Source organism: Morus notabilis, unplaced genomic scaffold (assembly GCF_000414095.1).
Source record: "Morus notabilis unplaced genomic scaffold, ASM41409v2 Scaffold1198, whole genome shotgun sequence".
In the NCBI taxonomy this organism is placed as follows: Eukaryota; Viridiplantae; Streptophyta; class Magnoliopsida; order Rosales; family Moraceae; genus Morus; species Morus notabilis.
In genome coordinates, this window is record NW_010364924.1 from 199,717 (window position 1) to 221,327 (window position 21,611).

The 21,611-nt window shown below is 34.0% G+C and overlaps 2 protein-coding genes across 2 annotated transcripts; both read left to right on the plus strand.

The window, feature by feature from the left end:
• The first annotated feature begins 7,828 nt into the window (after positions 1-7,828).
• Positions 7,829-9,277, plus strand: LOC21393217 (fatty alcohol:caffeoyl-CoA acyltransferase). Its single transcript, XM_010107132.2, has one exon. The coding sequence runs from the start codon at positions 7,886-7,888 to the stop codon at positions 9,185-9,187; it is 1,302 nt and encodes a 433-aa protein (XP_010105434.1). The 5' UTR covers positions 7,829-7,885; the 3' UTR covers positions 9,188-9,277.
• Positions 9,278-18,445: 9,168 nt separating this feature from the next.
• On the plus strand, positions 18,446-19,522 carry LOC21393218 (ethylene-responsive transcription factor ABI4). Its single transcript, XM_010107133.1, has one exon. It carries the CDS (start codon positions 18,446-18,448, stop codon positions 19,520-19,522), a length of 1,077 nt encoding a protein of 358 aa, XP_010105435.1.
• Positions 19,523-21,611: the final 2,089 nt, after the last annotated feature.

Sequence of the window (21,611 nt, forward strand, 5' to 3'; positions counted from 1 at the left end):
AGTGGCGAGAAAGGTATATTCTCAGGAAGAAAAGCTGGGATTTGACAAGGGAATCTCTGGTTATGTCCTGGTCATTATCATTTTCACATCAATATAGACTGGTTGTGCATTGAAGACATGACCAGCTTATAAGTTGACACCTCCACGGATTACCACATACCCCCCCAGTCGGCAAGTAAATAGAGATATTCTGATGCCTTCATGCCTTTCCAATATTATTTCCCCAGTTTAACAAATTTCCTTTTGTGTCATTTTTTTCCCTAACAAATCAATATATGGTTATGTGATTTCATCACTTATGATGTGTACATATATATATATATATATATATATATATATATAAGTGGAATCTACAGAAGTACTACAACTAGCTGGACCCACCAATTAATTTAATAAAGGCCTTATAAAACAAAACGGGAAAGGAAAATGGGGAAGCAAAGTAAATTCATATATATCGTGATCCTCATGATCTACCTTTGTACATGAGTCATAGAATTAGTTCGAGATATTTATATGATCTCCTCAAAAGTTTGCAATATTAATTCAATTCTTGAAGGAATCTTTATGCATGTACATAGCGGATAAATATTGCCAAACCACTGAAGATTATCACTTCAACATTATTCTTTTCTTATGAAGATTATCACTTCCTTAATTAGAAGACAGGACATCCCATCTAATCATGTCGTTTGCAAAGATAATTAGTGTTTAAAAACACAACAAAATCAGTCCCATCTTACTACCTAAAACATAATTAGTACTTCCTCGGCATTGGTGGGTCCTATTAGTGGCCATCAATTCTTTATCTTTTTTATTTAGTTCCCAAGTTAAAAGTGAAACAAAAACAAAACACACTACTTGAAACAAAACAATAGTACTTGATCCAACGAGTATTGCTTGAGTAGTTTCCTATTACATTCTTTGAAGCCATTGAGATTGAAGAAGTAGGACAATGGTTTTGGACCAATTATTGGTGTCTTTAATTAAGGCTTACACGCGTATAATTAAGGTACGTATAATAGTATATAAATTTAATTTTAAAATAATTTTTTATCATGGCAATTTGTAGTTTATTAACTGTTTTCTAATCCCTTTTTATCTAATTTTAAAATAATTTTTGATCTCTCTTCTGTCTGAACTCTGAAGGGAAAGTGGGGGCTCGAAAATAGATGCATGGACAACCCATCTGATCCCTTTTTATCTACTCCAACGAAGGCCAGTATGGTCGGAATTATACTAGATTTGCTTTATATTAATGTCTGAGCACATATCATTATCTTAACCAAAGAAAAGGTGTTAGTGACGCCCATTAAAAGTTGCAAATGGCAATTGATCTTTTCCTTCTTTATTAAGATAATACATTTTTATTGGGGCACTACTACATTGTGCCCGATATGTGTGTAATCATGATGAACATGTCAACTTTCTACTGGTAATTGGGATACAGAACTTATGTCATGACTTTAAAATTGCCAATCGGCAATCAATAAAAAATTAGGGCACAATATAACTACTTAGCTCTCGTGAGAGGTCAAGGTTGAATGTGAAGTTTTTTTGTTTTTTTGGTTGAAAAAGAGGTGAAGAATTTTTCTTATTGGCATTCAAAAGGGATAAATTAAAAAGTGAGCTGATTACCACGTTATTTCAACTAATCAATTAGAAGCCACATGTAACTTTTATCGCTCGGGAATATCAAAGCCTTAGTTTCTTTAACAATTAAGATAATATTGATTTGTAGGTATTAGCTAATAGCATGTAAATCTACAAAGCAATCTGTATATGTGTGTGTATATATATATATATATAGAGAGAGAGAGAGAGAGAGAGAGAGTTCTGGCCTAAGGGGTCATGTGATCCTTTTGTTAAACAAAATCTAATGGATCACATGCCAAGATTTTGCATTTCCATAACTTATTTACGCAATTAAAGGGTGAGGCTATAAGGCTGAGGCATATGATATGCTTACCAAGCAAATTAAAAGCAAGAAAAGATCATAAATTTGGTTCAACCATCCAAGCATGCCATGTGCTAATTGCAAGAAAATCCTGTTTTTGAAATAGGCATACGTTACCTCTCCTACTCCTAAGTCTATGACTATGAAATTAAAAATATATATAGCTACAAAAATATTTAATGGACCAAAAACACCTCAAGGCAGCTGCCAGCTCATCCATACATATAGTATTATTATCCTATTTTCTTCGTACATATCAGCAAAATTGTTATCGCCGACCGGCTAACTATAGAAATTTATGTGCTAATTATTTCACACAAAATATCTAAGTAAATTATAATACAATATAGAAATGTTAATCTAAAAACTGTAACCTAAAAATAAATAAAAAAGCGACATATCCGAGGAGTGAGAACAAGGCCTATATAAATTTTGGGTGTGAAAACTGGGATAAAGTATTTTTGGAATGTGATATATTATAGATCAATCATCAGCTAGTACTATAATGGGAAAAGAATTATCTAAGCTGTTGAAAAAGAAATTGTAGCATGTTCGTTCCAAAACTTCATTTCATGACTCATGATAGATGTCAAAAGAAACAAGCAGGAGTTTATAATGGAAGTTAAGAACTGTACACTCAATGCCCTTAATTGGGACCCCACATGGATCATAACTAACACATCATATCTCAGTTTTAGATGGGTTTGTTTGGCTTGATTAACATTCTAAGAAATATTCGAGAAAAAGATAGAAGATAAAAATTCCAAGAGAGATATATATTATAAAATGTCAATTATTCCATCATTTATAATGTACTACCTCAGCTGGCATTATTGATCAGAAAGATTTTGAAACAACAAAAAAAAAAAAAAAAAAAAAAGATGTTAACAATCAAGTAAGAGGAACTATATATGAAGAATATTTATAATTAGGATACCTAGAGAAATTTCAATATTCGAATCGATGCCAAATCTGGTGTATATATGTGTGTGTGTGTGTGTGTGTGTGTGTGTGTTTTTAATGTCATCAAAGTCTATGCAGTAGTACTGCTCCGTAGTCCATATCTGCCGGAGGAATAAAGGGAAATTTGAAGGTAATATTGTCTTTGTGAAATGATTTAAGTTCCAAGTAGGAGACATAACGATATATCCTCCCTAAACCCTATCACATCAATTTTTTTTTATATATGAAAATTTGAATATATATATATATATATATAGTGCTCAGATTCTGCTTTTACCTATGTATATCATATTCCACACACCAGGGGACAATATCTTCTTTACAAAACTAACATATATAATTCCTAGAGAATTTAAAATTCTTGAAATTAAGCATATATATACTACTTTAATCTGATTAGGGGCACGATCATTATCAAAATTCCAAGCAGCTGCTTGTATTTTCTAAAGAAGTACGTAGTATTAATTTCTTACCAAAAAGAAGTGTAGTATTAATTCTTATTCGCATTTTTTCTTGTTCCCTTAATAGTTGCTCTACTAATTACATGTTCATTTATTTATTTATTTATTTTTCATGTACCTTTTGTCCTTTTCCCATGCACTCCAACAAAATTAATTAAACTAGAAAAAAAAAATTAGCAAAATGAAACTGTCAGGATACAAACAATGAAAAATTTTGTAAGTCTTTCACGTCAAGCCATGCATAGTCAATAAAACAGTACACAGTTTTTTTTTTTTTTTTTTTTTTTTTTAAAAAGAAAGCTAGAAACATTTTATAACTTAGGTAAACACACACAATATTCTCTGAGTCGGAGAAATTAAAACCAAAGAAACATTGATACATATTCTTGGAGCTAGTCTAAGCTAATTAATAATTGTTATACAACACATCCAATTGTTAGTTAGAACATAGAATTTCGGAAAGTGCAAAATCCATGGTAGATCAGATGCTTTATTAGTGTGAACCCATATCACCGTGCGATAAAAAAAATGGGGTCCAGTGTCACGTCAGGCACAGGCGTGTCTCGGTACCACCTGCTATTTTGATGCTTCCAGGATCCTGATTTCTGTATATATATATATATATATATTATGATTAAGGAAATTGATTTCACATTAAGTTGAATTAGTTTTACTTTAATATTAATTCCTGAATTATGTTTTGATAATGTACATTAATACATGCATCCCAATTCTGAATTGTATTCTCTAACGACTATAGATGAATAGATTAAATATAACAGATATTATTTTGGATAGCCCACCGAGAAAATCTTACTGTTTATTTATTGGTTGACGATATATATTTTATACTAAATTGTGCTTGTTAGATTGATAAAGTTTTCTAATCAGGAGTACTATTGAAAAGAAATAAAAAGAGCTACATTTTTTTTATGGATATACTAATTAACCAAGCATTGTTAATTAATATGTTCTTAAAAATTCAAAAATAATAAAGATTGAAACGGGTGACTGTCCAAGATATGTAAGATCTACCAAATCATTAATTTTATCAAAACATCTGCCAACTCATCATAACAATCAATCATTATTTTGAAAACATATGCAAATTTTTAAAGGTGTTAATTCATCTCCTTTAGTTGATCCTTTTCATACGGTTATATTATTTGTCCTTTAGCATGATTTTCTTCCTATATAATTTTCATTTAGAATAAAGCTTTAGTATGAATTCATTTAGTTCATAGAATCATATATAACAATTTGAGTTTCATCTCCAAGATAGCAAAGAACCAGATTTGATTGTGACTTTAAGATTGTTGCATAGAAGTACGATTGATTCCAACATGTATTAAAAAATACTTAATAATAGGTTTTTATTTTAAACCGTCAAAATTATAACAAATTTATCATTAAACGACTCTTAATCCGGAGACGGTTCTTAAAAACCATCATTAAAATTAGTGGAAGATTTAAAGACGTCATTAAAAGTGTCGTCTCGTAAATTGCGTGTTAATGATATCTTCTCAAAAATTACCTATTGCATATTGATATTTGCCTTAATTAGTTCATCTATCTACTATTTGTAATAATCAGATTTGCATGACTCTGTCAGTTTTGCATTTATTTATTTAAAGGTGATTTTGATTATATTTAATGTTACGAAATATACATAGCAACGGATATTCCGAACGTACAATTAAAGATCTAAAGGTAGAAAATTTTAAAAGGATCAAACTGTTTCTAATCCTCATCATTTAAAAAAATAAAGGGCTTGTTCTTTTAGAGTTTAAATTGAGTATAATTCTTGAGTTGAATTTAAGTTATAATTTGAGTTTAACTTGTAACTTGAGCTTGTGTTTGGTTGTATACATTTGAGTTATGGTTTGAGATAAGAATCTTTTTGAGTTTGTGTTTGAGTGAGTCAAAACTTGAATTTGTATTCAGATAGTATTTTAATAAAAACTCAATGCTGATAAAAAATTTTAATAGGGTATATGGGTCAGGTTTTATTCTTCTTTTCAATGTCAACGCATAGAAAAAAAATCATCTCAATCAGAATTAAAACGAAAAAGTTATAACATTTTTAAGAATAAAAAAAATATTGCTCATTAATTTGAGTTTGAGTTTCTAAACTCGAGTTGAAGGGGAAACTTAAACTCGAATTTTAGTCATAAACTCGAGTTTAAACTCAAATTTAAACTTAAAAAAATATAAATTTAAATAAAATTATAACTCGAATTGTATTTTTTTGAATTTTTCGCTCAAAAAAATAAGCCCAAAAGATTTTTAGATTACACGTATATTTTTAAACTGTAACATGTATTGTAGCCTTACTCGACAGATAATTATTATTCTTGACAAACTTGCATGTTTATATGGCCTATATATATATATATATAATAGGTAAGTAGGCAGTACAAACAAAGTAGCTTCATGGGTCCATCGACATCCTGGCCCCTTTCCACATAAACAATAATGTAATGTTTTATATCAAGGGGTGCATCTTCCTAAAATACCGTTCCAAATCAATCCTGCTTTATTTTGCAGCTTACGGAATGTCCAACACAGAAAAAGGAATAAAAAAAAAGGATAAAAACCAATTCCTAAAACTTTCCCCTCATAGACCCCATCGAAAAAAAAAAAAGAAAAGAAAAGAAAAAAAAGAAAAAAAGGCCCTTCCGATAATCTTGATCCACACAAATTTTTCCATGCACTCTTCACAATATTTAATATCAATCTAATTTGCTAAAAGATACCACAGACATGAACTAGACAGGTATCAGCATCCACGTCCATCAACTTCTTTGTCCCAAAAAAAAAAAAAAAGAAAGAGCAAAAACAAAACCAACAACATGAAAAGCACCGCGTAAATACTGAGCTCAGAGAGAGAAATAGAGTGAGAGTATATATTAGGTCCGTTTATTTCGCTGATTTAAATTTTTTTACAGTAAAAAGTTCTCATAAATAATCACATCTAGTTTTTTGTTACAGTAAAAAGCTCTCACATAAAATCACATCTCAACTCGAATTCTAAACTCGAATCAACAAAGTGAACGGGGCAGGGTGTCAATTCGTGTCACATATTATATTTTAATTATTTTTTTTAATTTGTAGTTAATATGAACACGATTCGTGACATAAAATTTTTTAAAAATCACAACACGAACACGATACGATCACTTTGCGAGTTAACATGACACTACCCGAAAATGACTCGTGACACGAAATTAATCCGTGAATCCGAAATTGACACAAAAATTGTGTACTTTTATTTAGTTTTTTACATACTAGAAATAACTTAAAATTCATAACACACTAAATTACAATAACATCCATTGAAATTAAGCAAATAATAGTATAAGATTTTGACTATAACTATCATGATATCACAAGTTCATAAAAAAAAAAATTAAAATATGAAATGAAAAATATATGTATTTTTTAGTTTTTTACGAGTTTCGTGTCGTGTTCGGGTTAGACGGGTCTAACTCAAAATTAATCCGTGTTTTTCGTGTCAATTTCAGGTCGACTCAATTCTGACCCGAACCTCTTTTTTCTCAACCCTAACCCGCAAAATTCGTGTCGTGTTCGGGTTAGACGGGTCTAACTCAAAATTAAGCCGTGTTTTTCGTGTCAATTTCAGGTCGACTCAATTCTGATCCGAACATCTTTTTTCTCAACCCTAACCCGCAAAATTCGTGTTGTTTTCGAGTCGTGTCGTGACCCATATTGCCAGCCCTATATATTACGGTTGATTCGAGTTTTTAATTTGAATTGAGATTCACTGATTCGAGTTTTTAATTTGAGTTGAGATATGACTTTATGTGAGAGCTTTTTTACTATAGTAAAAAAGTTAGATGTGATTGTTTCTGAGAGTTTTTTACTATAACAAAACTCAAATTTAAAACTCAAATCGGTAAAATGAACGGAGTCTAGACCTTGTACATTTTACCGATTTTAGTTTTTAATTTTAATTTTATTATAATTAAAAGCTCTTAAAAATAGATACATCTAAATTTTTTTGTTAAAGTTAAAAACTTTTATATAAAATTATATTTTAATTCAAATTAAAAATTCAAATTGACAAACTAAATAAGATCATGTAACTATTAAGATTAGCTATCACACACACCCTTAACCCTCCGAACAGACAGAAAGCAAAGCCAATCTATTATTATTATTTGTTTTGTTCTGGTCTTTCATAAAATTTGTATAATTTTTCTTTTTTTCCATAAAGCAATGCCCGGAGAATCTTGGCACAAATCTTTCACAGTTCAGACACAGCAAAAGATACACATGGGTCACTACCTTACAATAATATCAATAATCACTACACCAATAATAATACGAAAACAAAACGTACAATTATATTTCTCTCTCTTCTCTCTCTCTCTCTTATAATACAACCAACCCAAAACCCACCTCTTTACAAAGCCACGTCCCTCCAAATTCCAACTCATTTTTTTCTCCACTCTCTCTCTCTTTCTCTCTCTCTTAATAGTTGATCATGGGAAGCTCCGAGCGCATCAAAGAAGCAGTGGTGGTGACTCCATCGGAACCAACTCCATCTCATAATCTCACTCTCTCTGCCATTGACTCCCAACTCTTCCTTCGCTTCACCATCGAGTACCTCCTCATCTATAAGGCCCGGCCCGGAACCGACCAGGACTCCGCCGCGGCCCGCGTCAAGTCGGCCCTATCGAAGGCCCTGGTCCCGTACTACCCGCTTGCCGGGAGAGTCCGGCCCAACCCCGACGGCTCGGGCGTTTTAGAAGTCGTCTGCCGGGCCCAGGGCGCGGTGTTCATCGAGGCCGTATCGGAACGCAGCGTGTCCGACTTCGAGAGGGCCCCACGCAACGTGGCCAGCTGGCGGAAGCTCCTCTCCGTACACGTGGCGGACGTTCTCATGGGGGCCCCACCGCTTGTCGTCCAGCTCACATTGCTCCGCGACGGCTGTGTCGCCCTCGGCGTCGGCCTCAACCACTGCATCTGCGACGGGATCGGGAGCGCCGATTTTCTCAACTTGCTCGCAGAGTTGGCAGTCGGGAAAAAGTCGTTGACCGAGTCCAAACCGAGGCCCATCTGGGCCCGCCACCTATTGGACCCGCATCCACGGCCCTATAATAACATCACTCATCTCCCCGAGTTCGACTCGGTCCTGGACCATTGCAACTTCATGGCTCGGTTCTCGACCGAGCGACTCGTTCCGACGTCGTTTGTGTTCAACAGGAGATCTCTCTTCGAGCTGAAGAATATCGCCGGTGGGTCCCACTTATCGTTCACGTCGTTCGAGGTTCTCACGGCGCACGTGTGGAGGAGCTGGGCCAAGGCATTGAACCTACCACCGAACCAAGTACTGAAGCTTCTTTTCAGCGTCAACGTACGGAACCGAGTCAGGCCGAGTCTCCCGCCGGGTTACTACGGCAACGCGTTCGTTCTGGGATGCGCCGTCAGCACAGTTAGGGAGCTGACAGAGAGAGGGTTGTCGTACGCCTCGGGATTGGTGAAGGTTGCGAAGGAGAGGGTGGGGAACGAGCGCGTGAGGGCGGTGACGGAGGCGGTGGCGAGCGGCGGCACGTGCCCGGATCCGGTGGGGGTGCTGATAGTGTCGCAGTGGTCAAGGCTGGGCCTGGAGAGGGTTGACTTCGGGATGGGAAGGCCGGCCCACGTGGGGCCCATATGTTGTGATAGGTACTGCCTGTTTCTGCCGGTGACGGATCAGAAAGACGCCGTGAGGGTGATGGTGGCGGTCCCCACCAGCGCCGTTGACAAGTACGAGTACCTGATCAGGAGCCAGTTGTGCACGTGAGGACCACCTGATTGATTGTTTGTTAGTGCTCACCCGTTGACTTTATAGGCTTCTTTGACTTTTTTTTTTTAATCTTCCTTTTTTTGGGAAAAAAATAGGGGTAAATTGATTCCCAAACGGTGATCGAAGAGATTAATGAATGACAATTTTAGCAACACCCTTTCTCTCTCTCTCTCTCTCTCTTTCTTTTTCTCTGTCGCGTATAAGTTATAACGAATGAGGAGATCAGTACATCCCCAGTTTTTCTCCTCTCTCAGCTTCTTCAAAATTCGCCACGCTGATTCCATTTTTTCTGTAATGAAAAACAGGTTTCTTCACTCTTCATGAGAAGCTTCTTCTATTGCTCCATGCAAACTTTGCAAAGAGTTTTACTAGGGCATCTTTGGCCCTCGTCATTGGTCATGCAAAGAGCAAACCTTGAACAACACGTTTTTAAGTAAAAAATTAAAGCAAAAATTGACAAGCTGCCAATCTTAGACATGGACACGATAGTTCCATTTTGATTCTTTGGTTATGTAAGTTTATACCCAAATGACATCACGTAGACGGATTGGATTCTTTTACATAATTATAATTCCAATCTTTTTCTTGGGTGACACATAGATATATATTGAGTTGAAAAATGATAGTGTCATTTTTTTTGTTATCATTTTTGTCACTTTTTGTGTTCACTTCACTGTCTCATTTTTTGTTTAAATAATAACATATTATGTTAATAAAGTTCACGTGTAAAACAGTTTACACAGTGTATGCAAAAAATGACAAAAAAAGTGACAGAAAAAATTTCGCTATCATTTCTCTTGTTGAGTTTATTGGAGATAAGGTTATTAGTCAATAGGACCAATCTGTTCAGTTCACGAATTTGAGTTTTCAATTCGTGTTGAGATGTTATTTTATGTGAGAGCTTTTTATTGTAGCAGAAAAAATTAGATGTAATTTTTTGTGGGAGCTTTTAACTATGGTAAAACTGAATTGAAAATTCGAATTGGTGAAATGAACGAGACCATAACATATTGAAAAGTATTGGAACGTTTGAAACTCGTTCCAAAATGATTTTGTTTTTTGTATGAAAATGAAAATGAAAACGTTTTCAATCTCAGACAGAAATCATTTTTAAAAATGCGTTTTGTATTTTTATCAAGATAATATTTTCAGTATAAAAAACTCAGTAATATCTCTCTCTCTGCTCGAGAGAGGAGAAAACGAAAATAAAAAATAAAAAACGACTAAAAGTCATTTTTTATTTCTCTCTCATTTTACACTAAACTAAAAAATTATTTTCATTTTTATTTTTTATCTTTATTGCATCAAACGTTGTTTTAAAAAAGTTTTCATTTTTTCTTTTTTAAAAAAATGTAAAAAATAAAAACGAGATCAATTCTAAACCAGGCCTTGGCTTTTGGTGTGAGGAAGTACTGTACTGTTTTGTGAGAGCGTTGTACGATAGATTAGAGACTCATATTGTATATGCAGGAGGAAGACGAGATGATCATATTCATGATCGTGTACTAACTATTAGGGTTATTTCCATTTGTGCCCAAACTTTACACCCATATGCACATTCTCACTTTTCTTTTGATATTAAAAGTTTTGACATCACTTCTCCGTATTATATATATATATATATATATATATATATATATATATATTTGAGAAGTACTCCAAATTTTAAAATTAGTCTCACTTAATTCAATTTTCTAGAATTTTGGTTAACAGCAAACTAAAGCTAAACAATGACACTAATGCCAAGGAGATGAAAATCCTAAAATTTTGGCAGCCGATGGAACCCAAAAAAACTTCCACCGGTGGAGCCTCTGTTTTGACAGTTGAATTACTTTTTCAACGGTCATTTTTAGAGAGAACAGATATATGCAATGCGCTATAAATTTTTGATATGGGCATGCGTAGATTTAACTGTTAAAAATTTAATCAAACGATCAGAAGCAAAGATTTCACCGTGGAAGTATTTGAGGGGTTCCACTTTATAATTTGCCAATTTTCTATTCTAGGGTCATAAAATCTTGAAAATGTTACTTCTTAAAATATTCCATATTGATTGTTTTCAATGAGTATTGTAATGGAATGGTTAAGTGAAGATAATTCAAACGTTGGAGGAAAAGTAAAATATTTAAAAAATTAAGGGGTAAAGTGAAAATAAATGTGAAATTTTGGAGTAATCCCAACTATTAAAAGATTCAAAGTATTTGGGCCTATCGGCTTGAGGGAAACAAAGAGCCTGAATATATACTAGAGTCCATAGGGGTAATACCACAAGGGGAGCATATTCAAGGTAAATAATTTAAGTGAATAATAGATTTTAAAACTAAAACTATTTGAAGTAAGTAGTAATAATTAAAAAATTATATGATTAAAAAATCTTTTTATGAGTTGTAAATAAAAATTTACATAGTAAAAGATCTTTTTATAGTCCTAAATAGAAAAGTTATGTCTTTTTACTGTTTTTTACTTCAAATATTTTAAAATCTACTAATTACTTAATCTAATTTCATAAAAATGCTATTTACTATAAATTATGTATACTAGAAATCGCACATAGGCCATGATTTGTAAAAATTCCACAACTCTCCAAACAACAATTTTTTGAACTTATATAATTATTTGAAAGGGTGTTTTAATCACACAATTTAGACAAACAATAAAAATTAAACTAAATCTTCAAGTGACCAAAAGTGCTCAGAATGCCAAATCTTAATATGTTAATAAATCACTTAATCACATTATATATAATAACTTGTTATCATTTTGAACTCACATAGATTTAATTCAATTGATCAAACAACACCTAAAATAAGAGATTAGAATAATTGATGAGTTAGAGATAGAGAGTATAAGCATAATTCTATAAAGGTTCAGCAATACGCCTAGATCTATTATTGCTAAAACATCGCTACTTGATCTCTTCCATTATATCATTCTTCTTGGAGAGATTTTCTTTTCAAAATCTCTCCAAGTACAAATGTTGATCTGTTTCCCCAAGTATCACCAAGCCCTTTACATGAACCGCCAAATTTAACTTATGATGTCGACAATTCTTTCCACGCCAAATTCTTAAGCGTTCGGTAACCTACAATCTTGGATTTTGGATATGAAAGTTTTGAGCATTCAATAATCTTTCCAACGTATGATTGAATATAAATGGTAGAGTTTATCAAAGAATAAATAAATGGTAGAGTTTTGCTTTGAAGAAGCATGAGACAAATTTGGAGCATTTGCAATAGTTTCGTCACAACATTGATTTTGTCTCACTGGCCAGCGTTTATAATTATGGCCGTTTTAATAGTATCAGTACAACCGTACATCGTCCACTGGTCGATCAGACAAAGGCCGAGAGCACTGGTAAATCCAAAGTCCAATAGCCCACTGGTTGACTGAACTAATTCACCGGTTTACCTAACAAATTTGTTTAAATACTTTCCATCCCTTTAGAAAACTTTTGTAAACATTTTATACAATTTTGTAAAATCAAAATGCGTATGCATTGAGAACAAAATTAATTAAAACAAGAATTTAATAAAACTCTCACTTATATAATCCAAGACTAGGTGAGGATAATTTGTACATGTTGGATGAAAATTTGAGGAACTTGGATTTTGTCAACAAGTACAAAGTTTCTAATTCAACAACTAAAGCAATTTACCAAAGTGCAAATACAGCTTCTTTCCTTTTTATCATCAACAGAAAAACAACTAATTAAGATGAACAAATGATTTCAACTACAACTTCAAGGAGTTGACAATATCCTCTCACAGTGGCGGAGCCAGAATTTTGATTAAGAAGGGGGCGTAAACTAAAAACGTAAAAATGCTAATAAAATCAACTCCTAATATTTTTGGATGAGTAGTATATATGTATAGACTATTAAACATACTTGAGTAATAAATACTTTAACAAGAAAATTAGATAAGAAAAACTATTTAGTTGGCACATAATAGCTATGAGAAAATAGTTGTTGCAAGTGCCAGAAGGGGTACAAGAAAAGATCTTTAAGTATATAGGGCACATATGAATAAATACATATTACTTCAACGGGGGCAAATTAGAGAAAATGTATGTGTGAGAAAGTCATAATTGAGAGGATTGTTTGGAAAAAAAAAATTCTTAATTAGGGACACATTTTGAGAAAAAAATATTTTAATGGATCATTTTTATATAGCTTAGATTATATCTAAAAATAATTTAGAAGGGACTAATTTGAAAGAAAAATTGTTTTCATAAGAATAAATTAGAGAAAAAAAATCAATTAGGTACATTTAAAAATATAAGATTTAATAGGAAAAGATCAAAAGAACAATATGAAGAAATCAAATAATTTGAGATTAAATTTTGTGAGGATATATTTGAAATTTTTATTGATAAAGAGGGCATATATGAAAAGGCTTTGAGAAAACATATACTAAAATTTAAATATCAAAAATCCAGAGGGGGCATATGCCCCCTCTGGGCCTCACCTCCCTCCGCCACTGTCCTTCTCATGTTCAATTGATGGGAACCTTCTTGAATAAAGTCACGAATCTCGATAAAGCGTGTGCCAACATGAGAATAAACTCCATCGAATATTTCATTCACATGAGTGTCCGTTCATTTCGTTGATTCGAGTTTAGAATTTGAGTTTTGCTACAGTAAAAAGCTCTCACAAACAATCACATCTAACTTTTTTGCTACAGTAAAAAGCTCTAACATAAAATCACATCTCAACTCGAATTAAAAACTCGAATCAGAGAACTAAACGGACCCTAAATCATCAAGGCGAGAATGGACATTGACAATTTTGTTTTGGACGTAGCCTTTGGTTTCTTCAGTTCCTCCTCCAATGCAGTTCTCCTCGATATCCACAATGTCATGCCTCCTTCTTCTTCCTTTTGTACGTCATTTATTTTCTCTCTTTTTTCCTTACTCCTTATGGAATCAATTTACCTAGTACCAACTCTTAACCCATTTTCTTATATATATACATACATATATATATATATATATAAGAATTTTGCAATTACCTATCTTTTATCATCAAGGGTCACCCCCAAAATCCCTAAAGATTTTCTTATACTATAAAGTTGGCTAGCCCCTTTACTCCCAAAAAAGGCTTCATCATTCTATATGCAACAATATCATGTGCATGCACGTCCTACAATATCGACCGACTCGTACTCAAGTTTCTTACAGCCTTCCGCAATAATCTGTCCCACTTCTTTTTTCTTTTTATTTTTTATTTTTTATTATTGAATATCTTCCCCACTTCTATATGTACGTCCGATGTAGTCAGGTTATTATTCATCACCTCATATATTAGTTTAAACGGCGAACAAAAGAAAAAAGAGCCAAGTATTATACACAGAGAAAGGGGAAAATAGAGTTAGCAATCACATGAACATTAACAGTCCGTTTAGTTCGCTGATTCAAATTTTTAATTTAAATTGAGATGTGACTTTATGTGAAACTTTTTTACTGTAATAAAAAAGTTTGATGTAACTGTTTCTGAGAGTTTTTTACTTAACAAAATTTAAATTCTAAACTCAAATCGGTGAAATGAATGGAGCTTAAATTTTTACTCAATATATAGTTAAAAAAAATAAAATAAAATAAAAAAATAAGAAATATATAATAATGTGTTGAGGGTGGTTTCTAATTGGAACAGCTCCCCTCCAACCTTACAAGCTCACTCTCCCAAATCCAAAATGGGAGACAGAGAACAGCAAAAAGTGCACCTAATTTTTGCCATCAGATCGGTCGAGCGTTTGTTATAATGTATCAGAAATTGTCTGATCTAATTTTTATTTCTTGGGTCTAAAATGGGGTTCCCACTGGCCTGTTTTCTTGTTGTGATTTCGATTCCCGAGGCGTACTACTGTGCTGGCCCTCACATGCTGATCAGTTGTACTACTGCTTCAAACAACTCTCGTGGACTTGACTCTGTGGCTCCTCATCTGTCCAGCCACGTCATTTCTGCATGCAATTCTCTCACACATTAGGGCAAATCTTACATGTACATCTTTACAGCAAAAAAAAAAAAAAAAAAGAAAAGGTTATATGTACCTAATTATAATAATATACCCAAATGATAAGTCTCCTTGTTAAAGATGGTTACTTGGTTTTTCCTTTTTAGTTTAAATAAAAAGTACTACTTTGCTTAATGCTTATTTATTCCCGAATTGGTGGGGTTTAGATAATTTAACTCTTGAATTTTTAATTTTGAAAATTTATTCCCTTAATTTATAAAATTATTTTAATATGTCCTATTTTGAAGATAATCAGGTAAAATTAGTAATGGAAAACACGTTCGACGGAACATTAACATAAAATTAATTGATAAATGAGCACATACACAACAATTTTGTAAGTTCTAATTAAAATATATAAACATATATATTCATAACAGTTTTGTAAGTTGAGGAAGCAAATTATCAAATTAAATAAGGTAATCGGTTTAAATTATTCAATTACACAGGCTATTCCCTTTTTTTTCTTAATTATTTTGTCAAGAATATATATACAATTTCTAAATTTGAAGATATAATAATGTGAAGAGAATAGTATAAAATTTAAAACAAAGTACCTTTTGTCTTTTTATGCACAGTTGTGTGTATGTAATCGCAAAAGCGACGGTAAATTGTCCAGGCTATCAAAAAATAAATCATCTAGTCTGTCTTTTTATGAGAGAAATTCGAAACACATGAAGCAAGTTGGAAACAATATCAATTGATCCCTATTTGTAATATATATATATATATATATCAACCACTTCAAATTCCTTCGATGATTGCAGTGCAGCCAACCGCTTTTATATATTATCCTTTTCCTGTCTTTGGAGCAATCGTCTTGCGATGAAAGGTTCAAGATCAAAGTATGCAACTCAAGTTTTTCTTTCAAATTATGTGTTACAGTAGTTACCTTTATTTACTTTGGATAAATAACGTGCCCTATTACTAAAAACAAGGGCCCTTAATAAAACTATGCACATGATTATTTGTGATATTCTTCATGCTCATTGTTTACTCTTTTGGATTTAAGTTATTGCGGAAGTCTGGAATTTTTATTTGGGGAGCTAATAATTACAAATGAAAAACTCATTATAATCACCGTTTTTAAATGTATTACGACTTTTTGACGGTTTTCTACCTTACAAATGTTACACATATAATAACTTTATCATCAATTAGATATTGAAGATATCTCTTTATATACACGAGTAAATTATCGTTCAACTACACACTATTATGATTTTAATCAAATAAAAGAATTATGAAAATGGGAGAAAAAGTAAAGATAAACATTAAGAAATGAACTCTCTCGTTTCTGTTCCCGATGTTATTTTGATATACGCATTCATGCTCTTCTTAATTAATCGCTTTTCTTAATTTCTTTATATGCCATATATGTTAACGTGTGTATATATATATGTATCTAAAAATCTTCAATTTGGTCAAACGAGTTTGATTTTTATGCCTTTTATACTGTCGTAGTCAAACAAACAACCCGGCAGCCCGCCCTTGAACCGAACCAGCGGTTCAAGTTCACATTGGCGTTCCCAAACCCAAACTGCCTGATACACACCAACCCACCTACTGGACTTTCACCCCTCGTAACAAGCGAAGATGAAATATTAAACGAAAAGAAAGAGATAAAAATGCAACATCTCCGTATGAAAATGAAAAACATATATGTAGTGCGTTTTCAAAGTAGTGTACGTTTCAATATGGTCGAATCTCGAACACCACCAACCTAGCTATATACGTCCAAACCCAAAAAAATACTCTAGTCAATTTTAGTCAAAAAAATCAAAACTGTAAAAAAATAAAGGTTTAAAGAATAACATATCAAAAATATCAGGACACTCAAAATCTAAGGACTAACAAAATTATAATAACCCTTTATCAAATTAAAAACATCCCTAGTCCCTATATAGCTGGAAAAGGTCAATGATTGATTCTAAAAATGTAAAACGTGCCCACAGAAAGGGTAGCTAGCCACATTTTAGAAACGCAATAAACATTCTTCAAATACCAATACACAGAAACAGCATTTCCTACAAGACAGGTCTTTCCTTTTTTATGCTAATTGAGAAGGCTATGTTATGTGTAAAAGATTAATTTGGATGATATATAGCTTTGTGCCTGCAAGGGATCACGTAGCTTCTTGATGAAGCAAGCTGTTTGAGAAGTGAAGTGATCCTATCAATAAAGAACCAAAGAAGCGGCCACAGAGTAGTGGAGAGGCATCTTGGTTTTCTGGCTGCAGGGGGCGCCGAAATTATTGCACCAACCCAATGAATAATAATATAATTTAAACTAGTTCATTTTGCATATAAATGGAAAACACCAAACAGTCGGATCCTCCCAATATACAACTTTCTCCAATCCAAAAAGGAAAAATCCCTTACCTTGCTATGTTGACGTTCTTTTTTCTTTGGTAATATCAACCGCTGACAATACTTCGTGCTGTAAATATGTGTGCGACCTTTTGTATGCCAACATTGCAGGGATCAAGTGTGTCAGCTTGTCTATACTTCAATTTTTGGTAATATCAACCGCTGACAATACTTCGTGCTATAAATATGTGTGCGACCTTCTGTATGCCAACATTGCAGGGATCAAGTGTGTCAGCTTGTCTATACTTCAACGTCCTTTTATGTTTTAAGTTTCAACCGCAGATTATTAAAAAGTGTCAGCATGTATATATATTTGTCACGTTAAAATTTTATTTGGAACACGAAAAATGTTACCATTGTAGTTATACAAATGAACAAATGAATAAGGGTTCCTTCAATCTCTTGGAGTTAAAAAGGAAAGTTAAAAACACAGTATGAAAGCTTTTTTTCTTTTTGACCCGAAGAAGTTATTCAGGTTACATAGAAATTACCCGAAAGAAAGCATTCAAAATCTCTGCAAAAAGCAACCCAATAATAATTATTATAAATTAAAAGTCCAAAAATAAGTGAATTTTAATGTTCCAAATTCCAAAACCCCAGCAATATGCACTGGCTGAGCGAGGCCTGTTTCTTCAGTGGACAGCAATCTCTCTCTCTCTGAGTAAAAGCAAAATATATATAAAGAGAATCCACCGCCCTCCTCAACCATTAGACAAAGAACGCCATTCAAAATCAACCTCTACCCTTTCTCCATTTCATGACTACTCAATAGAGAAAAAAACACTGAACGAGGCCACGGCGTGTCGTCCCTCTTTCCCAACCACACACATTCGCACATTTTTTTGACCTTTAAAGTTCCACCTACACTTGTCCCTATGGACGACGCATCTGATCACAATCACCAACACCAAAACAATGATAAAACTGATTCCACTGATAATCAAAACCAACCCAAAAATCCATCCTCCCCCACCAAAACCGCCGGAAGAAAAGGCAAAGGCAAAGGCGGCCCCGACAACAGCAAGTTCCGTTACCGCGGCGTCCGGCAGCGGAGCTGGGGCAAATGGGTGGCGGAGATCCGCGAGCCTCGGAAAAGGACGCGCAAGTGGCTTGGAACTTTCGCCACCGCCGAGGACGCCGCTCGCGCATACGACCGCGCCGCCATAATCCTCTACGGCTCCAGAGCTCAGCTCAATCTCCAGCCCTCCGGCGGTTCCTCTTCTCAATCGTCCTCTCGCGGCACGTCCTCTTCTTCTTCCTCCTCCTCCTCCGCCCAAACCCTCCGTCCTCTTCTCCCTCGCCCCTCCGGCTTCGGCCTCACCGCTACTTACTCCTCTTCCGTCGCCGCCGCCGCCGCCTCCGCCCTCCCGTTCCTCGCCTCCTCCCCAGGATTCGTGCCGTGCGGTTATGTTCATCCTAGTACTACTGTCGGTACGGTAGTGCATAACAATCCAGTGCAAGTGCAACAGTATAATATTATTCCGTATCATAATCCGGTAGTGTGTGAGGGGATGGTGAGTTTTGCTGGTGACCCCACTACTTCTTGTACTACTACTACTACTATTACGGCGACAACCTCGTACTTTCCGAGTTATGTCGACCCTTGTGGTGTGGATGATAATCATCATCATCAGTATGGCCAATTGTTACATGATCAAGCACAGCATCATCAGCAGGCCCGTCGCGATGATCTGACGGTTCAGGATTGCAGGTATAATGTTGATCATCATAGTCATCATCATGATGATCAAGTGAGTAGTTTGGTGGGGGCGGTGGACTCGAGCTTGTCGTTGTGCACGCAGGCGATGGTTACACCGGTGGTCCCGGATCCGATCGGGGCGGTGGGACCAGTGTCGCCGATGATGTGGCCGTTGATAGATGACGTGGAGTGCCCGCCGAGTATTTGGGACTACGGCGATCCCCTGGCGTTTGATTTCAGAGGATCTGATTGATGATTCAGTAGATTAGGGTTTTACAGGGTTTATTCAATATTAATGAATTTTTCAATTCATATATATATCGGCTTTGCATGCAACTTCTGGAAGGAGTTTTTCTCAACTCTCAGTTGAAAATCCAGTACAAGTATATGAATTAATTAGATTATTGTTGGGTTTTGGAATTCTCTTATTTGAAAAAAGATTACCAGATTGAGAGACAGCAAGCCTCAAAGGTGAAGTACCTAGATTATCTTGCGTGTGTGAAAGAGATCTCAGGGCATAAGGTCCCTTTTAAGGTAACAAAGATTTCGATTTATTATGTGAAGTTTTGCAATGGATCCAAACGTTTTTTATTTTTTATTTTAGTACACATTTGTTATAAATTATCTAGGCCTCATCCAATTCTCCTATTTAAGTTTTCAATTTCAATTTGTTACGGTAAAAAGCTCTCTTAAAAAGTCATATCTAAATTTCTTTGTTACAATAAAAATTCTTACAAAAAGTCACATCCTAACTTGAATAGGAAAACTGAACGAGGCCTAAGATTGGATATTGCTTCGAGAAATTAGGCAGATTTTTGGTTAATAATTATGTTCTTTTTTTTTATCTTCAAATATATATAACGTAAAGATTATGTTTGTTCTTCTTTTTAAAGGATTTTAATAGGAGTAAGGGGTGAAAATTCAGATGATGCACTCTATGTCTTCTTACCTCTTTCTCTAAACATGCAATATGGCAGGCCTTGAAGTTTTGGGTGTTGATTTCCAATTATTACTTCTGATCGTTAATTTAGAACTGAATTTAATTTCCTTCTCAAAAAGACCGAGTATTTATTTCTTTTTTCTTTTTTCTTTATGATGAAGAATTAATACATATCACTCTTCGTATATGATTAATGTAAACATGTTCTATTTTATCCCATTTTGTTTATTAGATCAAGAGATCATTTCCATGTCGCCGATCGAGTGCTCAGAGAGAGAGAGAGAGAGAGAGAGGGGATCTATGACTACTCCGAGTCTCTGGAAATGGTAAGGAACTAATGTAGTCATTAAGAGTTATAACTCTCTTTATGTGATATTAATTAACAGTTTCAATACAATTTTGACTCCTCTTTGGATTCAGGTGTTCAATTTATTGTCCCTAGTGTATAATTTAAGTTTTTCTTTTATCATCTAATGAACTCAAATATTAAAGCATGAAAAGTTATCATAAATGTTTCAAATTATTTTTAGATGATGTGTCGTGACGTGATTGTAGACACCATTTTAATTATCAAAATTTGGCTGGCACTTTAATTAACTCCTTTACCTTTCATTCCGGCTTATTCTTATTCAAGGGTATATTCATAACATTATTCAAATATTTTATTTTTATGACGACATTTTCGGGAAGATATTCTACGGAATTAATCAAATAATAGTTATGCGATCGATATTGTGCTTAACAATTATGGAATGATAAATATATGTCTACCGTGTAATCTTGTTTGTGGAACTTATATACTTTCCATCAAAATGACTCGTTATACACAGCTTTTTGTATTGTATAAGCTCATATGGATGCAATTTCCAATTTAGCTTTTTGTATTGTATAAGCTGATCATATGCATGCAATTTCCAATTTAGAGCATCAGAGAATTATGTGCCTTTGTTAGAACTGATTCTAACATTGCCTTAAAAATTTATGTAGTATTCCTTTCTTTCTTTCATTTTTCCTCCTTGAAGGAACTTATATATTGGTAGAATAAGGTGAGAAATATGAATGTATGTTTGTTTCATAGGTTTAAACAGAAAATTTTGAATAGAAATTTAAATTTTGTGAGGAAAAAAACGTTATAATAAAAAGGTTGGAACAATTATTCGTACCTCTAAAACAAACGCTCATAAGAAATTAGGATAGTTGAGGATCTATAGTAGTTTTGAGAGTATTTTTTTGGGCATCTTTTTCCTGCTATACCTGCATATATTATCATGACGAAACCATTTGATCAGACCAGTTTTATACAATCTTCTGAAACTGTACGATAACTAGCTAGCGTTTTGGTTCCCGAATTACGGTTTATCTTCAGACCTACTAGGCTTCAACTATGTGCTAACTAAGTCGG